We start from the raw sequence: 26,101 nt of genomic DNA, 5'->3' as shown, positions 1-26,101 counted from the left end.
CTGTAGTCGTTCTACATTTGTACACAATACCACCTGGCACCTGCTATTGATAGACCACACTTGTGAGTTATTGCGTTTTTCTGAAAAATGGTACTTTCGCCTAAAATTGTTGATGACTCACGGCGTCTCTATCAGCACCTCTCTCTCGTGAGCGCGCGTGTTTTCCCGCGGGTTCTGCCTTGTTCTGTGACGTGTGTGAAAATCTACGAGCAGTTCTGATGCTGGAGCCCATCAGAGATCATTCAGCAGGACGCGCAGCACTGCTTCACAAGGTAAGAGCCTATCACTTCACATCTCTTCTTCGTTTAGACTAAATGTTCAGTCACTTTACGAGTTTATTTGTGATTGTAAATTCATTTATAGGATTTTTGTGTTTTGAGTAAGACGTGGATAAAACACCTGTAGAACAGAACAGATGTTCATAGTGACCGTCTGCATAAACGTCTTCATAAACGTGTTAAACTGTTACAAGGGTTTAGCCTGTTTAGCCTATCATATGTTATTTAGGAAATGCACTGAAACTTTGAGGTAAATCGTAAAAGCTCGTGAATGTTTGTTTTTCTAACAAGAGTATCGAGACAACTGTTAATGACGTGACGCTCAGAAAACATTTCAAATTTATGTTATGTCTTTTTATATGTTTTGATGGTTTAAATAAAAAGATGTCTAGGTGATTAAACTGTCTGCAGAATGTGCTGAGGAAAAAAAACATTAAAATGTTTAAAATAGAAATATTAGTATGAATAAGCTTTAATTATTGTTTCTTTTCTTCTTTTTTTTTACCAGTAATTATTGCTATTGCGTTTTAAATATTAAAATATAATTTGTCTTTTAAAGTCCGTGTGTCATAACCAACATGCATTTTGCGGTCACGTGACAAAAATAAAAGAATCATAATCAAGTATTCCAAGGAAAATATTTAGTGCTCTTTGCTTGAAGGTTAAACCAAAAAAATTTCCAATGCTATAAAATATTTTCCCAAAAATGTAAACCAGCCAATGTAAACTTGTTTTTCCGATATTGTTTACAGATCAACACTATTGTTTTTCAGTATTATGATTTGGCAATCGTTTAATCAGAGCTGTAATTGCATTCGTAATGAATGGCTACATCTCTGTCTCAATCTCTCCCTCAAATCAATTTGTTTTATCTTCATGGCTTCGTAAAGCTGTTTAGCGGTTCACCAGCAGTTGAGTCAATTCATGAATACTCCCATTAACATTAACACAAACAACTTCTCCTTGTTATTTCTCAACGAATTATGAGACAGCCTGGCTCCAAAGAGACCATCAAGTGTAGCCCACATTCTGCAGAGTAAAAAGCCTGCTTGTTGAGTCCAAGCATTGACAGAATGTTCTTACGGGACAAAATAAGCACAGAGGGTCCACTTCAATACAGGCAAAAGTGCTGAGAAGGAACAGCTGGTTAAACAAATATTAGGGGCCGAGAGTGTGTAAAAGTATAAATTAATAATGCATGTCTTTATTTGACACATGAATGAAGCGCTCTGTATTGCATGAAGGACAAAGTTTGCCATCTATCGGTTTGGAGCAACCTTAAAACTTGAGCTTCAGGGTGCCTCTATGGTGACACTTTGCCTAATTTTCTTACCCCAGTTATATATAGACAAACCTGGAGCTGGAGCTGAAACAACGCCTCATGAAAAGATGATATACAAACGCACTCTCATGTTATGTATGAGTTCTTTTCAGTCCGTCTGGTCTATAAGGTGGTAACACCATGCATTGTTTCAGCAGACACTAGGGTTCTTTAACTAAAGCTAGTCAATGCAAAGCATGTTGCCTTGTTTGCTATTTAGCTGTGTTTAATCAGATCTGTCTGGAAGCTGTTCGGCTGCAGATCTCAAGGTCGTGTCACCAGCTTTCTCAAAGATACGTCTAGTGGTCTGATGAACATGGTTGAACTCCGACCTTTTCCTCACATGGTTGCCAGAGCACATTAAACCGGCCAATTTTCCAAGTGACCTTTCGTCCTTATTCTCCACAGTGCTGTGATGTAGAGGAGGGTGGCCCGGGGTGATGCAATTCATTTCACCCCTGGTCTCCTTCAGGTTAATGTCTTGCATCACTTCAAAGTCTGCTTTATCTCATTAAACATTGTTCATTTCATGCTTAGACCAGTGTGGTTAATTCGATTTGAATAAATCTCTCATATCCACAGAGATCCATTCAGCAGATCAAAATGTTCTTCATTTGGTTATTTGCTGTTTAGCAAAGAACATCTTGTTATGAAGAACCATTTTTCATTGTATTGAGTTGCGATGCTCTTTGGACATTATAAAAGCTCTCGATGCAACTTACAAAGATTCTCCTATGGCATCAAGCTATAAAACACTTTTAGTTTTAATTGGGACATTTATTTCTAGGGCCTTTCAAAAGGTCAGATGACATCAGGCACCCCGTGGCCCTGTTTAAATCTGGTATTAAAATGAGTTTAGGTTGATCCAATCACAAGAGGACAGCGCTAAATACAGGTGTAAACGGGGTCTAAAATGTTTTGAGCTTGTCCACTTCCGACCACTTCCAGAGGTAGTCGAAAACACATTTGACAGGATTTCTTTCGATGTGTAGATGCTCATGTGGTCGAAATGCATTTGAACAGCCACAAAAGACTGTCTACTCTCCGCCTATTGACCTAATGCGTAAACATCATGGGAAGCACGCTAGCCAGACGGGATTTAAACTTTGTCAGCTAGAGAGACCCAAGTTTGATTTGAAGACAAAAGACGTACCAAGCACAACGTTTTCTCACCATTCCTGATTTCTAACACACACTCAGAGCAGAAACAGAAGCTCTGGTTTTCGGTCGCGTTCATATGTAAATTTTGTGAGCTTATTTCATCCATTAGATCAAAAGATCTGTAAAAGACCATTCATTTACCCACCCATAGAGACTCCCCTTGAAGAAATCAGAACAGAAGTGGACAAAAGAGACGGATTAAAACACCAAATATAAACAGGAATGTGTCTCTCTTGTTTACTTGTGATCTGATCAACCAAAATGCATCTTAAAGGAACATGCCGACTTTTTGGGACTTTAGCTTATTCACCGTATCCCCTAGAGTTAGATAAGCCCATACATACCATTCTCATCTCTGTGCGTGCCATAACTCTGTCTGACACACCCACCGCTAGCCTAGCTTAGCACAAAGACTGGAGGTAAACGGCTCCAGCTAGCCTACTGCTCAATAAGTGACAAAATAACGCCAACATTTTCCTATTTACATGTTGTGATGTGTATAGTTACATTGTGTACTAAGACCGACAGAAAATGAAAAGTTGTGATTTTCTAGACCGATATGGCTAGGAACTATACTCTCATTCCTGCGTAATAATCAAAAGCTTTGAGCCGTACCATGGGTGCAGTGGCGCAATGATATTACACAGTCTGACGTGCAAAGCCGTTCCGTTTGCTACTGCTAACATTAAAGGGTTAGTTCACCCAAAAATGAAAATTCTGTCATTAATTACTCACCCTCATGTCGTTCGACACCCGTAAGACCTCCGTTCATCTTCGGAACACAAATGAAGATATTTTTGTTGAAAGCTGATGGCTGAGAAAGGCTTCAGATAGGCCTCCATTGGCATTCAGTACATTTACACTCACAAGACCCATAAAAGGCACTTAAAACGTCGTTACAAAGTCCATCTCACCACAGTGGCTCTACAATAATTTTACGAAGCGACGACAATAGTTTTTGTGCGCAAAAAAAAAAAAAAATAACGCCTTTATCCAACTTGTTCTTGTCTTCCGTGTGTGCCTCCACGACGCATGCGCAAAAATATTACGCAGATCCGGCGTTCGGACAGATGACCCAGAAGCGATTTGTTTACAAGCAGAGGAAGACGCGTGTATCTAAGCTGTTGAATTCTACATTGATCGTGCTTTAGGTCTCGGCATAGTGCTCAAAATCGGGCTAAAGTGCGCATTTCATGGATTCCCAAATGCCAACGCTACGTCATTCTCGCGCATGCGTCGTGGAGGCACACACAGAAGACAAGAGGTTGAATAAAGTCGTTATTTTGATTTTTTTTTGCGCACAAAAACTATTGTTGTCGCTTCGTAAAATTATTGTAGAGCCACTGTGGTGAGATGGACTTTGTAATGACGTTTTAAGTGCCTTTTATGGGTCTTGTGAGTGTAAATGTACTGAATGCCAATGGAGGCCTATCTGAAGCCTTTCTCAGCCATCAGCTTTCAACAAAAATATCTTCATTTGTGTTCCGAATATGAACGGAGGTCTTACGGGTGTCGGACGACATGAGGATGAGTAATTAATGACAGAATTTTCATTTTTGGGTGAACTAACCCTTTAAATCGCATACAATAGTCCATAAACCAAATCATGTCCTCATAAACCATGAGTAAACACACACAAATGTTGCACATGACAAGCCTCTAAGCAAATATATTATCAAATATATTAATATATTATATTATAATATAGTTACAGTTACAGTACATATCATTGAGACGTCCTGCTGTAGTCGTCGTTGCTGCTTCTCCTGTTCAATTTCAGCCTCTAGATCTGATTCTGGATCATATATGTATGGCTAAATCGGATTGATCTCAATGGTTTATTTAGGATAACGTTTTTTCCACGTTTAAGGATGTCACAGCTTTCAGACGCTCTCAATGCAATAGCAGCGCTCGCGTCATTCTTTAGCTCCGCCCACACGATAGGCCCCCAGCCGCTCGTTTTTTTTCGGAAAGACTCTGTACAGTGTATCTTTCTTTTATAAATTTAATAAAACTATTAAAGATATGAAGGATGCAATACTACTCTATAGGTACTCAAGATTGACATGAGATTGACTGAAACTGAGTGTTTCACCCCCCTTTAATACCAGGTGAAAACAGGGACTAAAATACACATATACACACCTTTTGAGACTGGACTGCAATAAGACAGTATTAGTAAACTGTCTGCTTAATATCTGCTAACACTTTATTTTGATAAACAACAGACATTCTACATTTATCTTTCTAAGTACATGCCAACTTATTCTACTAAACCTAACCTAACAGTCTACTAATAGTTAACATGTAGTTGCAAATTAATTAGAGTTAGTTGGCATGTTGTTGCAAAGTTACTTATACGTAGTTAGTTGAATGTCTAAAGTGGACCATCAAACCCAATACTGAGATTGAAGAATGCTACTTGGACTGAGACAATTGACGTTGACAATTGTATATTTCAGTTTTATTTCAATATGCTTAATTTCTTGTAAAGGGGACAAACACAGCCTATTGTTTACAGTATCTAGATAGTATTTTCTCCTTTTGTTCAGAATATTTCATTTATGGTATCACTTGAGATGTGGATAGCAGGTCTGACTGGGTGTGGAAGAGTATACGGGTTGTCGAGGCAATATGTGGACTGGTTGAAGATGCGGTAGAAAGACGGTTGTAGTTTATGTATCAGCACTGAGGACTCTTTGTGTGTTCTAAGGTGGTGCAAGGGTGACGTCAAAACCCACAGAACTCTAATGAGATGCCGGATGGGTGGACTGCCATGAACTCGCCCCATGTACTGCTAGGAGAATATATTATTTCTCGACCTAACAGTTTATTTGTGGTATGGTATTGTGGTAGTTTTCAAATAAATATACCACACCTAATAGTAACAGGCTCAGTTGTTTTGCCTTCTAAGTAACTGGCTGTTGATTTAAAGAATGCTACCTGCAGCTGCTGCCCGATTACAAAGTCCATCTGCTGTCCACCAGTGATTCCATTGGAGTCAGTATGAGCACCCCTGTTAACACGCCCAGGTAGTGCCGCCAAGTCAAAGGCTCTTTATGCACTGAGCACAGAGCCCTTCCTCATGCTGGAGTCTGTGAATAGGAGGTACATTGTCTTAAACGAACATGGAACATACTAAGAGAACAGTAAGGAGCAGGTACAAGCTGAATGAAAGGTTATATTTACACAACTGCCCCTATTAAATTAATGACACATGAATGAAACTGGAACTTTGCTTTAAAGATGCAGTTAGCTTTTCCACTTAAAGTATTTTGTCTAATACTTGACAAAACATTTTTAGAAATATAGTTGCAAACAGAAAATACTTAAAGGGTTAGTTCACCCAAAAATAACAATTCTGTCATTAGTTACGGTCATTAGTTCTGTCAATAGTTACTCACCCTCATGGCCCAGAAAGGTAGTAAAGAGATCGTTAAAACAGCCCTTGTGAATCATTTGTTATGAAGTGACGGTAATACTTTTTGTGCACAAAAAACAAACAAAAATACAGACTTTATTTAACAATTTCTTCTCGTCTGTGTCAGACTCCTACACTGTTGACATAGTGTAAACAGTGCAACGCGTCCGAGTTCTACGTCAGAACGGCACTTCATCAGGAGTGACATAAATTGGGTTAAGAAATCATTCAATGTTGTAGAACAGGCTTGAAAAACTATGAAAACAAAACAGAAATTGATAGTTACATCTTCATTGTTAGGACCCCAGGATTGTGGTAATATCAGTGGCCTAGACATGTTGAGATCACATGACCAGCTAAACGTTATGAGACGTTAAACCGAGGTCCTGACTCTCTGTGATCATAAAAAATCCCAGGATGTCCTTCGGAAAAAGAGTAGGGGTGTGTAACCCCGGCATCCTGGCCAAATTTGCCCACTGGCCTCTGTCCATCATGGCCTCCTAATAATCCCAATATACTGATTTGATTCATCACTCTGTCTCCTCTCCACCAATCAGCTGGTGTGTGGTGGGTGTTCTGGCACAATATGGCTGCCGTCGCATCATCCAGGTGGATGCTGCACATGGTGGTGGTTATGGCTGCGCAATATATTGAAATGATCGAAATATCGCAAGGGTACGCAATATCTGAATACAATATCTTTTAATAGGCTACTTCAACATTTTGAAAAGTGTACGTTTTAGGTTGACGCACACAGCAGAGAATAGACTGGGCACACGACTGTTACTTATGTGACTTGTATGACGTTAAAAAGAGTTATTAAACGCAATAACTTGCGAAAAACAACTCCTTGCGTCTCGTGCTGTCTGACACACACACCGAAACGTGCACACAAGCCGTTCATTTTTTTGTGTCTTGTTACACACTTGAACTGTCAAATACACACACAGTTATGTCAAAATGTCTTGATGAGTATTTATGTAAACACAGTCGGTTATGCTTTAAGTGAACGATATCAGTTGGGGAAAGAAATAGATTTTACACACTTAAAGCAATATCGTATCGCATATCGAATATTGCGTTATTTAACAAGGATATTGCATATCGCATTTTTCTTCAATATCGCACAGCCTGAAGAGGCATTTGAAAGCACACATCCAATAAGTTTTGTGCTAGAGTGAAAGAAATCCACCTGCGAGCAGAGAGATTCGATTTACCTCACCTCATAAAATAGTTTTATACTGTATATGGATCTTAGACAGCCTCTTTGTATTATTCCGCAGTGTCTTTTTATTGTTCATTATGAATGGCTGAAGAATCGTGCGTTACAACAATGCGCTCTCGACATTTAACGCCATAGAAACAGCCTCAAATGAACTATAAAACGAGAAGAAAGTCGTGTCTGAAAGCTGCAATCTTTTATTTTTATTGGTTAAAATAAATGGAGAATATCTCGTGTTTTTCCGTTGGTGCTCGAGTTTGTCGGTGTCTGTTGGGACAGTGTGAACATGACAGTTATTTTTCATAAAATTCTAAATCCAATTTGTTTGTTGGTGTTTGTCTGTCCAGTGTGAATTGGCCTTAAAATGACATTAGTAATCAAAACAAATTTACATGATTCTGCAAATCAGCAATAGGTGTCAGTATAACGTCCAAGACCAGTTTTATTAGACATTAAAAAAGGGGCTTAGTGCATCTCTAATGGGTTATTTATGTTTATCCAACAAGATTGAAAATCTTTGTTAATGCTGTAAATATATAGTGCTTATATTGTTAGTTTATGCATTTTATGCATTATAACCGCATTTATCACCTTATCATAAAATGTTACCAGAAAATTGTATCTTAGTCATTTTCCTCACCTCACAAAATAGTTTTATACTGTATGTGGATCTTAGACAGCCTCTTTGTATTATTCCGAACAGTGTCTCTTTATTGTTCATTATGAATGGCTGAACTGTTTTCTGACCTGTGCATATTGTTTCCTAAATAATGTGAAAAAATTGGATATTTTAAAAGAAGAAGGAAACCCTATTTAACTTGTCTATAATTCAGTACACATACCCATGTGGCATTACAATTCCACTCATACAGGTTTGGAACAACATGAGATTGAATAAATGATTTTTTGCTTTGTTTTGGTCAATTATTTATTGAATTCACAGAATGCAAATAAGGCTACAAACCATGTCCATGTGTAGTAATAAACTTTCATGACAAAAATGCAGCATATGACACCTGTAACAAATGGATTTGACTTACAAACAGAGTCCATGAAATGAACTCACTTTATTAAGTGCTTACAGAGAGTGGAGGTCAAACACACGCCTGACCCTTAGAGAAAACACATGGAATGATTTAAAATGTTATAACATGGCTCTTTAAGTTTTTGGGAGTGGAGCTTTGGATACCGAATGCTGTGTAATGGCTCGTCCGATTACCCCGTCAATGGGCCCAGTCTTAGACATGCTGGTGCGCTAAATCTCCAGCAGTGTCTGTGTTTCGGTGTGGTTTAGAAATAAATATAGTTGATTTGCCTGCAAAATGAAACGCTTAGGGTAAAGCAGAAAATTCAATTAGTGTTGCCTGAAAACATTAAATCTATACAGTATTTAATTACAAATTAAAACGGTCAAGAGGGTTAAGAATTTCAAACAGAGTGAATCATTTAGTTATAGAAATATCTAAAAATTACTGCCAGAACTTGTCTCCAAAACATAAAAAAAAATCTGAACTCAATGCAGCTCTAATGCCGGGTTCAGTCTACACAATATCACCCTGATCCCTTTGACATAGGGTGTTGTGTTGATACATAAATGACAGTGGGCATCTGGATCAAGAATCAATCATTTTAGCTCGTATAGTGTGCCATAGTAGACAACGCCGCATCTGTGACGCTTCACTACGTCCCGACAGAAAGACATGATCAAACATGGTGAAACGAAAGAGACACTGGCAGCCCAAATCTGAATCTGAAATCTGATCTGGATATCCGTTTCAGTCTGACTGCTCTGATCGGATTTTACATGGTTTGTGACTTTCAAATTGTTGTTCCATGTTGTTGTTGTTTTTGCCGTATGCCTACCAATGCAAAATCATTGCCATAGAAACCAATGCAGATATTCCGGAAAAGGAAAGAGTGGCATGGACACACAAATCAGATCTGAACAGTTGTGATACATAATGTGGACATCAATCATTTCAGATCAGATTCCAATCAGATACTCAAATATGTAGCCTATGGACGTAGCCTGTGATGTTTCCTCGAGGGACTACCAAGATAAATGCTGGCGAACTCTAGCGGACTTCAGCAACCCAGTGAGTACTGGAATTAGCATTAAAGGGATAGTTCACCCAAAAATGAAAATTAGCCCATGATTTACTCACCCTCAAGTCATCCTATGTGTATATGACATTCTTCTTTCAGACGAATAAAAGTTATATTAAAAAAGTTCTGCCTAATCCAAGCATTATAATTGCATTAATAGTTCGGCCGAAACTTTACTTTATAAAGTTTTAAATATGGATATTTATCTTACGCATCAATTCGCTTCAGAAGGCCTTTATTACCACCCTGGAGCCATGTGGAGTATGTTATTTGACGGACAGATGCATTTTTTTATGGACTTCAAAAACAGAGCAACTATTACTGCTATTATAAATCTTGGATTAGCCTGGACTTTTTAAATATAACTTAGATTTTATTCGTCTGAAAGAAGAATGTCATATACACCTAGGGTGACTTGAGGGAGAGTAAGGCCCCATCCACACGAAGCCAGAGCTTTCCCTTTTCTATCTTTTTAGTTGTGAATAGTTGAATAGTTGTGGCTAGAAGGGGTACAGCAACAGTCGGACGTGAGGCAAAATCTCACAATAAAATAACAATAAATAAATGTGCTACTTACCAGATTGTGTTTTATTAACGCATACACCTACCTCAACCGTAAACATACCCTTACAATAATGCAAATACAGTAATTAAATGACACAATAATGATGTGCGCATGCCCAGTGGCCGTAGTTGTATCCTTTCTAGTCTTCCCCACGCAGGACGTGGTGTGAAGACATCACCGTTTCACAAAATATACGGATTGGCTGTACACATAAAAACACAAGGGTGTCGTTTTCAGATTCATCCACTCTAGAACCCGGTTAAAAAAAATATTGGTTTCATGCTCCCAAAACGGCGGATCCGTGTGGACGAAACACTGATACGGTACAAAATTTTAACGTATACAGCTAAACGCGTCTCCGTGTGGACGGGGCCTAAATCATGGGCTAATTTTCATTTTTGGGTGAATTAACCCTTTAAGCTAGCACGCTGCTTCGACATTGTTTGGGTGGGAACATTGTTTAGTCATTGTTTGTTAACGCTCTTGTTTCCAGTCCGCCTTCTCAATGACATCAAGCACATTGTTAAAGGCGGCAAGCGATGATTGGTCGGGATGACAAAAATTTTGGAGTCAAAATCTGTGACTATTGTAACAGACAAAAATGTTGTGTAGTCTGAAGCCGGCATAAGATAGATATCTATAACTAAATGTATCTTACATAAATTAAACAGGACGTTTCTGAGCAAAACCTGTGTGAGTGACAGAGATTAAAATAAGCCTGATTTCTCCGTAAATGAGAGGTTTTAGGATTCCATTCATCCACTGTCATCGCTCTAATGTCGGGTGCAGAGAGATTGTGTGGCCTTCAAAGACAGCGACTCGTTTGAAGGGTGAAAACAGTCCTCTCACTGATGTTATGGAGATTAAGGGTTACGATGCGCTTTGTAGAATCAAACGTAAGCTTTAAACATGAGTCATTGAAATCACAGGTTTACACTGCATCTATTTGTGTTGAACTGTTAATGCATTCACCTGAAAATCATCACTGCCATCTGCACAGGTCTACTGTGGACTTAGCAGGTTTAATGCCTTAGGCTGTTCAATTATGTCTGCTTTTCCTGGGAAGAATAATTAACCCATTTAACAAACACAGTACAAACAATATCTTTATCTAACATGCGCATACATTCATCTCACGCTGAAATTAGAGCATACTCTCTTTCTGTTCTTAGGATTGCTAAAGGACATCTCTGAGCTGTCATTTTAGGTAACATCTGAATTCAAATGGCCAAATATTGACTGATTAATCAGTATGGCTTATATATTGCTATAATTACTAGTAAAAATGTATTGCATTTCTTTGACAAACTGCAATTATACTTTGCAATGCTTTCTGAAAGAACACATTGCTTGACATCAGGTTGATTAGCTGGCACTCAATAAATGAATGTAAAAAAAACACAACCACTATCCCAAATGAGGAAAGGAATAGCCCTCATAGTAATGCAAAGTGATCGGCAACGACTACTCAAATCAACCACTTAAGGGATTATGTTTTGGCACATTAGGGAATGGGGTCAAAGGGGAATGAGGTTCTGGCTAAAAATAATCCATAATCTCCCTGAGTTGTTGAGGAGTAACATAATGAAATTCCCCCCAAATTTCCAATGACTATTGTGTAGTCAAACTCTCTATACTGTCAACTTGTGTGTTTAGTCTCCATACCTAGACGTGCCTAGCAATATAATTTCTTGTACTAACAAAAGACTTTTCTAACAAAAGTTCTGAGTAAAAACTGTAAATATTTAGCTCTATTCCAAAACACAAAACTTTTCTTATCTTTGAAATTGGGTTTTTTATGAGCCAAACCCAATGCATTAAAAAGTACTATTTACACCAGGAAGGTTAATTTCAGAGCCATTGCTATCAAACATCACTTTCAAATGACACTAATAGACATAGTAAAAAGCCCAGTTAACTAAACACTTTACATCATTCGGTAAAAAAGTATAACAAAAGAAGGGTTTGGGTCTTGCAGAATAGATTTCCAAATGAGGATTGGAAAGTTCTACAGAAACAATCTGGAACAATCTGTGCCCGAGTTAAACAAGCATGTTTAATCAGGACCTGCCCCAGACCCCCGATTGTTATTTTCTTCATGGTTATCTGCTCATATTCCACTGCCCCAAGCGTTCACGATTTTGCAAGATCTTGAGCATGATTACTGAAAATTGGCATTGTTGTTAAACAACAAATGAAGTAATGCTTATTTCAAAGAGCAGGGTTTAATGTCAAGGAGGCAACAGCAACCTGGCTCAAACACATAAAAACAAGAGGAGTACAAGGTTAAGAATCAAGAGTTTTGAGTCACTGTTTAAACTGGACAGTCTCTTTCTGGCAAGTGATTTCAACAACTAGGGACTTTTTCCCCCAATTGCAGAATCGGAGCCTCTTCCCAGAAGAAAAGTTCTCAAGTTGTGCAAGACTAAGATTCTTGTGATGCTGTGAATTAGCTGGTGGTCTGGCACTGTTTCTAAACCATTGCTGTTTTCTGATCAACTGCAGTCTGTGCGTTTAGGACGTTTACCCACATTTAAAAACTCAAGACATGGATTGTTTTCCCTGTGCTTGACCTCACTGTAAACAATGGATTGTCACAAAGGAATGTGGTTGGTAACAGTGTTTTCTGTCAACAGCACAGTTAGTGTGAAGAAGAGTTAACGGTCTGTGTTTGGTTAACCGGCAGCCTGCAAAACAGAGCATGTTTGACAGTTGTAACACTAAAAAGGCCTTAGGGTCATTTGGGCGGGAACAAATTCTTTTACCCGTAATAGTTGTGCCATAAAATGGCCTCGTAGGGGAATTTAGCACAGCAGACCCATGTGGCATCCTCCAAGCCCCTGCCTAATGCATGGTATTACTTTATTGAAACAATGCCTAGAGCTCCTTTGCATTGTATTTTGTCTTTCTTTTTGCAACAGAGGACTTGGTATCCTTCTACACTGAACCCCTACGATTTTACCCCGTCACAGTTGAGCAAGCTCACTGTACTGAGGTAACTTATCTGTCACAGGAGAGGGCACTGGCTCTGCAAGTCCTCACTGTTATCAGTGGTGGATTCCTGGTATGCGTAATGACTGTTTGCAGGCTGGGTTTGGGGGGGTTGGCTACTCTGCAGAGCAGATCTGCTGACTGCAGTAGAGAGGAACTACCTCAGTGCGTCAGCACTCTGAAATGAATGAAGAAAAAACGAATCAATCAGAGTGACTGCAGAGAGAGAGAGAGAGAGAGAGAGAGAGAGAGAGAGAGAGGAGACTACACACTTTCTAACCCCGATCTTTTGTGTAGCCGTCCTCTCATGCGCTAGTGGCCGGGAGCACGCGCTCCGTAAGATGGTAAGTCCTTTCTGAGCTTGGTGTCTGTAGGGAGAAGGTCTGTGCTGTTGAAGTGTGCCTGCAAAGTTTTGTGCTAGTTTGTGCCGTAGCGAGCATCTTGACTGCACTTTTCTCACACTTCAGTGCCTTTTAAGGTGAAGGGTATAGGAGGCAGTCCTGCAGCACTTGCTGTCGGACTGCACTGGTGTTAATTGGGATTTATGCATGCGTGAAAAGTTGAACGGTCCTAGTCATTTGTTTCTGTAGCTGTCCTATTTGTGTAAGTGATGTGGTGAAAAGGACACTGCGTGCGCTTGGGTCTGCATGACAGCACTGCACTGGGGAGTTACTGCAGATGGAAACGTGCATGCGATCTGGTGCACAAAAAACTGAACTCTCTCACAAACTCCATAAAGCCTAATAATATAACTGTAAACATGTACCTTTATAATAGGAAACTAGTTGGGATATGCAGTAGATAAACAGTTTTGTAAAATGCACACAGCCCTTATTCTTCTGTTCTCTATGTAGTGAAGTACCCCCCCAACCCCCCCGGTGCTACAAATCAAGATGACCTTCCTGCTTCTCTTCCTCTTGGTCCTCTCCGAGAGCCGAGCTGACAACTTTGAAGAGGCATACAGTGACCTGGAACACTCCAGGACCATATACATATCAGGTAAGAGATGGGAAATGTGTATGAAAGTGAATTGTAGAAAGAGAGTGTAGAGAGATAGAGAGGGGGTTGTACTGCCTATTCCCTAAATGGTCTTCCCCCTCCAGCATTTCTTAACAGGGGCACTCACCGTAATTATCTCATTGGGTGTTGACTTAGGTGATTCGAAACCCTCTGGCTCCCGTCACAGGACGCAAAGTGGCTGGAATTACTTACTACAAGTGTTAAATAATTGATAAGCTCCATATTTACTCACACTGAGATTTGATAAGGATCAGCCTTCCTGACCGCATATGCAAAAAAAAAACAGGAATATGTTGTGTGAAGAACAATATATAAAGTATTAGTAAGTATAAAACCAAGAAAAGACGCAACAATAAGAGATCACAACTATTTCTGTAAGGCTAAACTGTTTTGACCCAAACAGCCACATCAAATGCGCAACGAGACTTGGTAGCTTGGGTTAAATTTCTGTTTTAAAAATCTGAAATCCTGAGACACTTAACTTTCAACATTTTGAGGCACGGTTTTACAGACAGGGCTTAGTTTAAGCCAGGATTAGGTTTTAGTTCAATTAGGACATTTAAGTAGCTTTTATTAACGTGCCTTAGAAAAAAAACACATTGCTGATGTGCATCTTGAGACAAAAAAAATAGCACTGACATATTTTAAGATATGCCTCGCGCAAAGTGTATGCCAATAGTAAAGTTCATGTTTTTGTCCTTCAAAATACTATAAGAGTTAAAAGACATAGCTAAACATGTGTATCGTGATGCTGTATTATGCTTGTTAAAAATTTATTATGCAGTAACTTACAATATTTCTCTGTGCGTGTGACACTGATTCATGCGCATGCATGTCATCAGCGCAACATAGCACGTCAAGTTCGTCAAATTCAAATTCTGATTTTGGCTGCCACTGAAATGGGTCAAACAATAGATATTACCTAATACGTTCAAGTAGCCTAAATACGCTAGAAACCCGCGCTCATTCAAGGATGTGCATTTATTGCATGGACGGAGAAAGCATGGACGCCTGCATTTCATCTGACGATAAGCACAAAAGTTTTTTTATTGAACGCTATAAAGTTAAATAAGCATAGCCTCACTATTACACACCTTTCGGAGCATCAGTGAGAGCAACGGGACAGCAGAACGAGTAAAGCCTACTTTATCTCTAGATAGTGTTGTAGTCAAGACCACCTAATCCGAGACCAAGACCAATGTGTGTTGAGACCAAGACGAGACCAAGACCAATACTTTGAGGGGTTGAGACCAAGACAAGACCAGACCAGTACTCCTTAAATTCATAGAGATCCACATTACCACCTGAGAAATTGCTTATAACTTATAACAAATTACTTATAATAAATATAATTAGAATAAGACACTATATAGAGCTGTTACCAATCAAATGAAATCATTAACAACAAAATTCATATTTGCGCTATAGAGAAGATGCATCTGAGGGTGCGTTCACACTTGTAGTTTGGTTCGTTTGGTCCGGACCAAAAAACAAAAACAAAACATATAGTCCTGGTCCGCTTAGCGTTCACACTGGCATTTTTAATGGCAAACCTAAAGTTACCGAAACCAAAGGCATAGGGATACGGTCACAATCTGATTGGTCGCATTTTATGACGTATATTTGCTAAGGAGCTTGCTTACCGAACATTCAAAACAATGCTGTGTGCTGGATCAAGTTTCATTTTTACCAGCAAAGAACCCACGAGAACTCACGAAGAGCTCATAAAATGTTCAAAACATTCAAAACAGCCCCAGGATTTCCTCCATGGTGTGTAGAAACGAAGATCTGTATTGATGAGGCATATTACCTCCTCGTTGCTCCACGTTTGCCCTCTACTCATTTTGGATACACCGATCTTTCCGCGTCGTCAAATCAGCTGACTTGTAGCGGCATCTTGTGACAGCACGTCCTGTTTTTGGTTCGTTTACATGTCTTTGGTCCATGTTGCGTTCATATATCAATCGAACCGCACCAGAGTTCGCTTGGAAGCGGACCGAGACCCATCTTTTCAGCGGTCTCGGTCCACTTGTTTGGTGCGCACCAGGGTTCGTATGTCAGCGTTCACATATGTTCAAATGAACCGCACTAACCGAGCAATCGCACTAGGGTTCGTTTTAATTGAACCAAACATGACAAGTGTGAACGCACCCTGAATTGGTAAATTACAAATGCATAAATAATGTTTAGGATAAAAAAATAAAAATGTAATGTTTGTTAAAGAAATATCATGTTTGCAGTCATGCTCCAATTTGTGAAACCACTCTCTTGATCTTGTGATATTGGTTAATTATATCACGTTATAAATACAGATCTCATAAGAACTTTTTGCAACATCAATTTTGTGAGCATTTGTATATATTTTTGGTGACATTTTTGACACAATCCCTAATTCATTTCTGAATCAGCACAATAAATAAATAAAATTATAAATAAGTTATTGATTGCAGTCAGATTTACATCCAATCACAAATATCCCAGCAGTTGTGGTCTTGACCGGTCTTGAAACAAAATCCCTATTCCTCTTAAGCCAGGTGCACACTGTGCGATTTATAATAGTCCTTTACGTTTGTTCCTTGTCAGACTGTACAAACATGATCCCCGCTGTAAGCCATGTCACACTGTAAGATCCCAGTTGTCATTAATGTCAGACTGTACGATAGCTAAGGCACGATAAAAACGAACGCACGCAAGAAAACTCGTCCAGAGTGTTATATCATCAAACAATGAACGGTGACAGTGAGCTGCATTACACACAAGATTGAAATGGTGGCTACAGAGAAATCTCGAGCTCTCATTTTGGTCATGGTTTGTCTTGAAAAACAAGATAATTTGACGGCCGTCGTAGGAGAACTCACACTGCAGGATTGCGCGCCTAATCTTCTGACACTGCCAGAATTTTGTCTGAGGTCAAATTTGATCGCAGCGGTCATTAATCGGCTGCCGGTGAACTTGTCAAACTAACGATCAAAGACTTCAGATTTTAGCCTAGGATCAGAGGAATCTTATGAGAGTGTGCACCCGGCTTTAGTCTGAGACCAAGACAAGACCGAGTACAAGTGTGGTCGAGACCGAGACAAGACCAAGACCGTCCAAAAATGGTCTCGAGTACTACAACACTATTTCTAGACGTTTTAAACGTTTTTAAATCTGAAAAATGCAAAAAGCGACAAAATTGTCAGGTATCCATTTAGCGCACGTTCACAGAGGAAAACAACTGAAAAACAGCGCTGGTTCTCTCAATACTGTCTGTTTATTTTACTGACTGAGAAATCGCTTCTGATGATTCAGTGAGAGAGCAGTCCAAACTAATTCAAGTGGATTCAGGCCGTTTTCTTGAACCTAATGCAGTTAAAATTAATATACGAATTTTTAAATATCCACATAAACAACAGATTGTTCGTCACTATAGCAACAGTAGACCCACGTTAATATACCCCAGGGCCTTGCACATCACGCTCACACAGGGTCTCGCACCGCCCTTGTGACGGGCCTGTAGGACACTGTGCCAGTGCCTGTATTCAATGTTTGGTTGACGTTTTGACAGAGAAGCATTCCCTTAGCAGAAGCTGAATTCATCTGCAGTTTAGCTGCAGTGTGTCTTTACTGACCGGATTACTTGCAGGTTTTCAACAGATCAAGCAGGGTGTTGCTGAGAACTTGTTCATGACAGTCCAGGTCTAACTCAGATCCTTATCTGACCCCCCTGTCCATTAGAAAGAGTATGGGAGAGTGTTATTTTGACATACAAATCATTTTAACATTTATTTATAAATTAAAATATTTACCTTGAACAACACATTCTCCAATCAGGTCTTCAACAAGTCCCAAATATGTCTTTCGCCACTTTGCAACCGTTATGAGAACCAGATTTGTCAATCTTACCGTACAGTGTAACCCTCCTCTAAACTAGAAATAGACACAAAAGTGCAATAATTTAGTTTTGGGATTATGGATTTAAGAAACTGTCCAACATTTATTTAGTTATATGTGCACTAAAATGGTTGCAAGAGTAGCACCACCTACTGGAGTGTCTTCATTAGAAGAGCATGCACAGTTTCTGTCGTAAACATGTCGGGGAGTCTCATTCCTAAGAAATGTAGCAAACATAATGATTCATGTATTTGCATAACCACAACAGCCTGTAGCAATGATAGATTCACAGTATCATCTTTGTGAAACGCCTTAAGTTATTGGACACTAACCAACAAAAGAAATCTGAGCCATGGCTATTAAATCAGTTGCAATTTGCATTATTATTGTGTCTATTTCTTTACTTCTTCGAATGAATATCTGAATATCTCTTTCTTTGATTTTTAGAAAACGGCCCCCGGCTCTCAGTTGACACAGCACAACCCAAAGTAATCTCACAACGTGGAGGCAACGCCACACTGCCATGCAAGTTCAACCGGGATCCCTTGTCTGCCCCAAATCCCAAACTGAGGATTAAATGGACTAAACTGACTTCAGACTATCTTAAGGAAATTGATGTTTTCGTAGCTATGGGCTTCCACAAAAAGAGCTATGGTCAATTCCATGGCCGTGTGCACCTTCAGGCTGCCAGCGAGAATGATGCCTCACTGGTTATCACTGAGATCACTCTGGAGGATTATGGGAAATACAAGTGTGAAGTCATCGATGGCTTGGAGGATGATACAGCCGTTGTAACCCTTGACCTGCAAGGTAAAGCATAGATTCAAGTTATCTTGTTGGTATTTCCTACACAAACTCAAGGAAATTGATTTTTTTAAGTCTCACCTTGGTGAAAAGATGATGGGATCTTTTAGATGCTGGTGTGGAGGTGTCACTACCATGTTTTAACAACGGATTTAACAAAAGATTTCCTGGGTCAAACTATTTCACCAGTTAAGTTTTGCCGGTGAACAACATGGCTAGCAGGTCTACAATGTAGACCAGCACCAAACAATAATCTTTCCTAAAAAAATGATAGTTGTCATTTGGTTGTGTTAATGCAAGTATTGTACTTTACCGTTAACCAAATGTTTTCATGAATGACGAACCCAATGTTTTAAATCTACATTGTGTACATCTTTCAAACGCAATAACCCCTGAAGGCTCTCCTCTGAAATTTGCCACATTTTGGTGGTGCTACAGCAACATTGTGACACTGGGCTGGATTTTTTGGAATATTACACAATAACATGCACAGTTTATGCAACATCCTTGGCTGTTCCTCAAGCCAATTAGCTATGAGATAGCATTGTGCTGACTCTCTTCACACTGTGTGCAAGGTAAACGCTATTCAATAGTCTTATAATGCAGACTAGAACAACTTTTAAATCTGGACCATCGACAAGATCCTGACACAAGAGCTATCAGGGCCAAATAATGGCACATTTATTTGGTCCCTGCTGTCTGCATTCTTGGCATCACTTCAGTTGCATGCAATAAATCAAAATCAAGATGGTGCATTGGAAAAAACAGATTTAGCAATCAGGAATTTGATTATTGCCAGATTACACAGTCTCTAATTAGGGAGTCATTTTGAGGACTTCCATTATGAAATAATGCAATTTCATACATTTTCTAATCTTTGGCGTTCTACAGGCATTCTGTTTCCGTATTTTCCTCGACTGGGTCGTTACAACCTGAACTTCCCTGATGCTGAGAAAGCTTGCAGAGACCAGGATGCCATTGTGGCATCTTTCGACCAGTTGTATGATGCCTGGAGAGACGGGTTGGATTGGTGCAATGCAGGGTGGCTCAGTGACGGATCGGTGCAATACCCCATCACCAAACCCAGAGAGCCATGTGGAGGCAAAAACACCATTCCCGGTGTGAGGAATTATGGAATGCGTGACAAGCAAAAAGAAAGATATGATGTCTTCTGTTTCACCTCTAACTACAAAGGTTGGTCCTTTCCAACTGTTTGATAAAAGACATTTGAAATAGGCTAGCAACTCCAAAAAATTTAAACCAATTAATCTGATGCATAATGCATGAAAGGAAAATTGAGTTCAGCCATGCAAAGAATCTCTAATGCAAATTACTTTGAGAATAAACACGTTTCCCTTTTCCTTTCTCCAGGGCGTTTCTATTATTTGATACACCATTCCAAGCTTACGTATAATGAAGCAGTGCAGGCCTGTCAAAAGGATGGCGCTCAGATTGCCAAAGTCGGGCAGATGTACGCAGCATGGAAGCTGCTGGGCTACGACCGCTGCGACGCAGGCTGGCTGGCAGACGGTAGCGTACGGTACCCGATCTCAAAACCACGCAGGCGCTGCAGTCCCACAGAGGCCGCCGTACGCTTCTCTGGATTCCCAGACAAGAAGCACAAACTCTACGGCGTCTACTGCTACAAGAGCGACAACTGAGCAAACAAACCATATAACTCACGAACTAAGAGTAATAATGTAAGGCGTTAGTTCGAGTGCATTAAAACTGTGACAAAGTCTCTAGATACTGTAATACAGAAGGATTGGAAGATAAAGTAAGTAACTGGTGTTGTTTGAAGGAAAGATTCTGTAGGATTAGGCACCTCAGGCGCCCCCTTCCCTCAAAATCAAGACTTCAAGATGGCAACAGGACAGGAATAGTATTCATAGGATGCCACAGAAAATATAGCTACGTGTTTCAGTGCTGAAGGAAGAGATATTTGGCGAGATTGCAGTAGAAATTCACACTGTGCTCTTCCATTTAGCATGCAGTAGCTTGAGGGATGTTCTAGAAGCGAATGGCAGAAAAGCTTAAATACTTTGAACTGATACCTTTGGGCACTTAGTTTGTCATTCAAGAACATCACATCCCATATAAATAGCATGATGGAAAATATATTTTCTGTTGATAGGAAAACAAATTCAACGAAAGTGCTAAACACCATACAGTACAGTTATGGCACAATGAACGCGATTTTTCCTTTTGCCATCCTTACAGGGTGCTAAATTGTATTATTTCCGAAAAACATACCTTTTTAAATTTCGTTCAAAAACATTGTATGTGTGGACCAAACCATGTTGAGTCATACGTCGCATTAAGAAACAAAACATTGTTCTGTGATTTTTTTAACTATTGAAATATACAAGTAGAGTGTTTATAAATGTATGTTAATTATCTTTTTCTTGAAATAGTGTGTTTCTAAGATGTCTCCCCTATGTCACAATGTAAGAGCTCCACTGTATTGACCTCATCACTGTCAAACGGTTTTTGTGTCCAGGAAATTTGTTCATACCACAGACATCATAACAAACCAATTGTGTTTCAAAAGTAAATTGATTGTTTTTAGTATTTCTGTTCTGTCCTATTTCCAACCTGATGTGATCAATTCATGAAACCGTAGAAACTTCAAACATAGCCCGTAGCAATGGTGCCAAATGTTAAAAGGAAATTAGTTTGCTAGAGGAAGTCGTGCGAAAGAAAGCACACGGCCCAGTTTCTAGTCCATGTGATGAGTAGTTTTAGTCTATGCATGTTACCGTTTACAAATATCAAGACTGAGGTGGTCAAAAAGATGACAGTGTTATGACCATGTTGTGTTACTTAGTAAAAGAAAAACAGCACAATGAAATTTACCTTCTATTGTAGAAAAAAACAGACCTTGCAGGTAAAGGTTTACTCAAAGACAATGCAAAAAATAATGGCACAAGAAAAAAGTGCATAGTTAGCATGCTGCATTCAGCCTTTACTCGTCTATGAAGCAGTAGACCTTCAGAAAAACATGTCAAGCCAAGGCATTTGGAAACAAACCATAAAAACAGACTGCCAAGCTAAGACAAAAACAACTTAATGATGTTTTATTCTTGTTATCATTACTATTAGGGTCAACACAGCCAGTTTAGAACTGAAGGTCACGAGTTTTAGCCGCTACACTAAATGACCAGCTCCACAAAAAAAGAAAAGTAAAAAAGACTTCTAAATATTGAAGGTTTCAAAATAATTGCTTATGTATTCACATTCATTTCATTATTCATTTTGTTTTGACTATGGCAACTGTACATGTGCCTTGTTTACAAGACTTCAGACAATTTTAGAACTGGATGCTTAGACATGTCTTTATAGGCAGCGTTAACATTTTCCACCCTTGTTTTGTGTACATAAGGTATAATTCAACTGATCATTTGACTGTATCAATGTGAAAAAACCATTGACCCAAAAAATAAACAATCAGTCAAATACATATTTGGTTTGGTTGTCTCACTCATAACAGAGAAATCGCAAATAATTATATTTGTATTGCCAGTTCTCACATCATTTTAGTCTCAGCTTAAAACATTTAATTCTTAAAAATTAAAAGGCCAAGAAAATATGGCAGGGAGGAGGTTGGCATCTCAAAACTGGTAAACTGTTATATTTTAATCATATCATTCAACCCTGCAAAATTTGACAACAATGGGATCACAAACATTGCTGACTTTAGCACTACAGTAAGATTGCCTAGAGCACGGTTCCTCAAATCTTACCCTGGAGGTCCAATGCGCTGCAGAGTTTAGCTCCAACCCTAATCAAACTCACCTACCTGTAGTTTTCTAATGAACCTGCAGACATTGATTAGCATGTTCAGGTGTGTTTGATTAGGGTTGGAGCTAAACTCTGCAGCGCATTGGACCTCCAGGGTAAGATTTGAGGAACCCTGGCCTAAAGGCTAACAGATAGGGTTGCCAACCGTTAGGTATAATACGGAATCGTCCCGTATTTAAAAGGGATACTTCACCGCTGGAAAGATGAATGTGCATTTAAATTGGGTCATTTATGTAGTAGAAATGTGAAATTATTTTAGAAGTTGGTGCCTTCTAGATTGAGAAAAGCCGGAAAATGTATTTTTGGTTCATATGGATGAAAGACAACAACTCCCAGGATGCACTTGCTTCGCTGCCCTACGAGGCCACTCCCAAGCCACACCTACCGGTTACATCATTTGCCCACCGTGGCACCGCCCCACCGTCGTTTTGATTTTTATAGTAATAAAATCATTTAGTTCAGTTAGAGAACAGACACTGCAATGAAAAACTGAACGTGTCTGCGAGCCGAACGAGAGTCGCAGCACAAACGCAGCAGAGTCAGATTTCATTCATCAGAGAGTGAGGAGCTGACAGACGATCGCAGAAGATTTGGTCTCAAAGCGAAATGCGCCTATTTAAGTGAGTTTTTAATTGTACCGTTTTGTTGTTGTGTTTTCATGAACCCACAATTCAAGCAAGCAACCCCCGAATTGGCGCGTTTTCAGTTCATGCCTATGGAAGCTTAACACTCGCTTTGCTCCACACCGGTCCGTTATGAATGTCCGTGCGGCCGTCTGTGTCTTACATTCTGTGAGTGAGATCCCAACCCTTATAGGCGGGTTGAAAACATGTGGAACTAGCTCCTACTACTGGCTGTAGTCTCTAGCCTCTGGCCAAAAAAGACAAAGACATTTTTTCCAGACATAAAATACATAAATCTCTTGTCTCACGGGAATATGAGGGGGGAAAGTACGAAAATTCGAATATACTACCGGGTTTCTACTGATACAAAGATTAATGTTAATCGCTGAAGTAACCCTTTAAGGCATCAATGAAGCGTTTCGTATGATAGCCATATGGAACGCAGTTTGTCCCATATATTCAGGCATACACTCTAAATTCAGAAATAATCATTCCTTTGAGACAAATCATTGTTTGATTAGCGAACATAGCCAACAATCATAATAACGGAGCACGGTGCAGAGTAAAGTGAGTGTTTCAACTTTTCAATGAATTCCTGTGATAGTTTAGCTTTCATATGCGATCTGAAAACGTGCCAGACTGGCGCTTAACGTTACCTCAGCTCTGCTCAGCTCTACGTGAGGAATGAAATCTGACACTACTGCGTCTGTGCCGTGACTTCCGTTCGGCTCTCACACTTTATTGAAAAGACACGTTCAGTTTTTAATTGTAGTTTTTATTCTCTAACTGAACGAAATGATTGTATTACTATGAAGATCAAAACGACGGTGTACGGAGTGGCCTCGTAGGGCAGCGAAGCAAGTGCATTCTGGGAGTTGTTGTCTTTCATCCTCATGAGACAAAAACACATTTTCTGTCTTTTCTCAGTCTAGAAGGCACCAAATTCAAAAATAATTTCACATTTCTACTGCATAAATGACCCAGTTTAAATACAAAGCTTAATGCTAAATCACTGAAGTTGCCCTTTAAAGTTTATTAAGAATGAGAGAAGGATATTGAGATATATTTAATACTTTTAGGAGTTACAGGCACAATATGGGAAAAATCGTATTGATGGCACTCAGACAGGAATATTCAATTGTGTGGATAGAAAAACTGAAAATTAAAAATGTGTACCAATTTACTCATGGAGATCTCTATAGCTCTGGAAATCATTGGGCCTTAGAAATAAAGAAACCAAAAGTAAAAAGTGTTTTAAGAAATAGAATCTAAAAGGATATTAAGGTATCTCCAAAATGAGTTACAGGCGTGCAAACTTTGATAAAAAAAAAAAACATGTTTTTTCCCCCCAAAAACTGAACTGGTTGATTTTGACACGGAATGACCCAAATGTGTTTGTCTGAGAACCTTTTATATACACACTTAACTAGATATAAACAGATACTGAAATGATATACACTGTAAGGTACAGTAGACATATTTTGAGTGTCCCTTATTTTCCTAGAAAGAACCACGATTGTCCCTTATTTTCTTTTCCAGTAGTTGGCAACCCTACTAACAGACATGGACTAAAGCCACAGAACTAAATTTTTTATGGTTCTTTAACTAAAGATAGTTGTGGTCACGGTGTATTTTTCCAGGTCAGATGTCAATAAAACTAAAACAGCCTTTTCTGGTCTCAATACATTTGCTTGCCAAAGTCGCTCAAAAACACACCAGGAGTTGACATATTTATAAGATGTAATATCAAAATAACATTGAAGTGTTCATGTTTAACCACCCCCGTTCTTACCTTGTCAACGTTACCAAGTTAGGTGTCGACAAGAAAGTAGTCAAAACAAAGGTGTCCGTTCATTCCCGTCACGTGTCAAAATCTCCGTTACCGTCACATCGCCCTCTTTTGGTCACCATCGGCCACAACAACTTTCTATCACAATTAACGCAGGATTTTTATGAAATATAATCAAACACACGGTTTAAACATATTCATAATATACTAATAGCGCTTTATTATTTAAAATCTCACAGTTCATTCATTGTTATAGGCCTATGTTTCTTCAGCAATAAATTAAACTTCTATGGCTTCATGTAACATTTGTAATAATGTTTGACAGAAATGCTAGCTCATTCAACCACACACACAGTATTCATATTTTCATATTTTACCATGACATTCATTTAAAAAAAGTAAAAATGGTTATATTACAAACCCACATATAAAAAAACGCCTAAAATATATATTTTGATGCCATATGAGAATATGATTATGAGAGTGTACAATAGTTTGGTGTTATCGGAGTAATCCTCACAACTAGAGAGGATGCTGCCGAGGAAGATGACGATGAAGATTTGTTTTCCAGTCATGAGTTGCAGTCCTTTCAGCATTGTTTGTCTTCCAGCCCCGTGACATCCCTTTTGAACCCCCCTCGCGAAACAAAATGCCTATTGTTCTTTTACTCTTCGTATATGCGTACTGTAATTGTTCTGTTTATACTCTGCTCGTACCATAGTGCTCTTTTATTGAGCCAGAGAGTAAAGGAAATTCAGTTCTTCGTAAGCAAAGGTTAAGTCACCATTCACAGCTGTTTTTACTTGTTCATTATCTCTACTATATACATTTCAACCAGAGACCCCCCTCTCCATGTCAAAACATTAAGACATTATTACAATATGCGATGTACACTATTGCATAGTCAAAGATAAAGCACACTCTCAGTGGGTGGGTGATGGTGTTTTTTGCAGTCCCTCAGGGTAAATGACTTTCAGCTCTAAAACATTCATCAGGCACATAGTTTGGCTTCGCCGCTTTAGACTGAAGACCTTCTCTGTGGATGTGAAGCATCTGTAGCTCTGGATGGAGATCAGTGTATGGAGTCATCAGTTGTTTTTGACCAGCCATGGCGGTACTGCGTCGA

The 26,101-nt window shown here is 39.2% G+C and overlaps 2 protein-coding genes across 4 annotated transcripts in view; one reads left to right on the top strand and one right to left on the bottom strand.

Moving 5' to 3' along the window:
* Positions 1-207: 207 nt before the first annotated feature.
* hapln1b (hyaluronan and proteoglycan link protein 1b) lies at positions 208-22,223 on the top strand. Of its 2 annotated transcripts, none has more exons than XM_079804475.1 (5): positions 208-272; positions 13,920-14,064; positions 18,406-18,768; positions 19,654-19,956; positions 20,134-22,223. In XM_079804475.1, exons 2-5 carry the CDS (start codon positions 13,959-13,961, stop codon positions 20,421-20,423), a joined length of 1,062 nt encoding a protein of 353 aa, XP_079660601.1. In that variant the 5' UTR covers positions 208-272; positions 13,920-13,958; the 3' UTR covers positions 20,424-22,223. The 2 variants fall into 2 exon arrangements, with proteins under 2 accessions (XP_079660601.1, XP_079660600.1); XM_079804474.1 differs by lacking the exon at positions 208-272 and adding an exon at positions 13,191-13,409.
* Positions 22,224-24,243: 2,020 nt separating this feature from the next.
* Positions 24,244-26,101, bottom strand: part of vcanb (versican b) — a 45,204-nt gene continuing 43,346 nt past the window's right edge. For both annotated transcript variants that reach the window (XM_079804472.1, XM_079804473.1), the window contains exon 15: positions 24,244-26,101. This exon is cut by the window's right edge and continues 80 nt beyond it. In XM_079804472.1, the coding sequence (XP_079660598.1) occupies positions 26,048-26,101 (54 nt within the window). In that variant the 3' untranslated portion in view covers positions 24,244-26,047.

The sequence above is a fragment of the Gobio gobio genome (genome assembly GCF_949357685.1).
Source record: "Gobio gobio genome assembly, chromosome: 22".
NCBI classification, from domain to species: domain Eukaryota; kingdom Metazoa; phylum Chordata; class Actinopteri; order Cypriniformes; family Gobionidae; genus Gobio; species Gobio gobio.
The sequence above is the reverse complement of the archived record's forward strand: the minus strand, read 5'-3'. Positions and strand labels throughout refer to the sequence as shown.

What these genes read in the sequence shown, in the direction of transcription:
- hapln1b (XM_079804475.1), top strand. Translation starts at nt 13,959, where the DNA reads ATGACCTTCCTGCTTCTCTTCCTCTTGGTCCTCTCCGAGAGCCGAGCT. An exon ending in CAGGACCATATACATATCAG is followed by an intron (nt 14,065 to 18,405) that starts GTAAGAGATGGG and finishes TTTGATTTTTAG; the next exon opens with AAAACGGCCCCCGGCTCTCA. An exon ending in TGTAACCCTTGACCTGCAAG is followed by an intron (nt 18,769 to 19,653) that starts GTAAAGCATAGA and finishes GGCGTTCTACAG; the next exon opens with GCATTCTGTTTCCGTATTTT.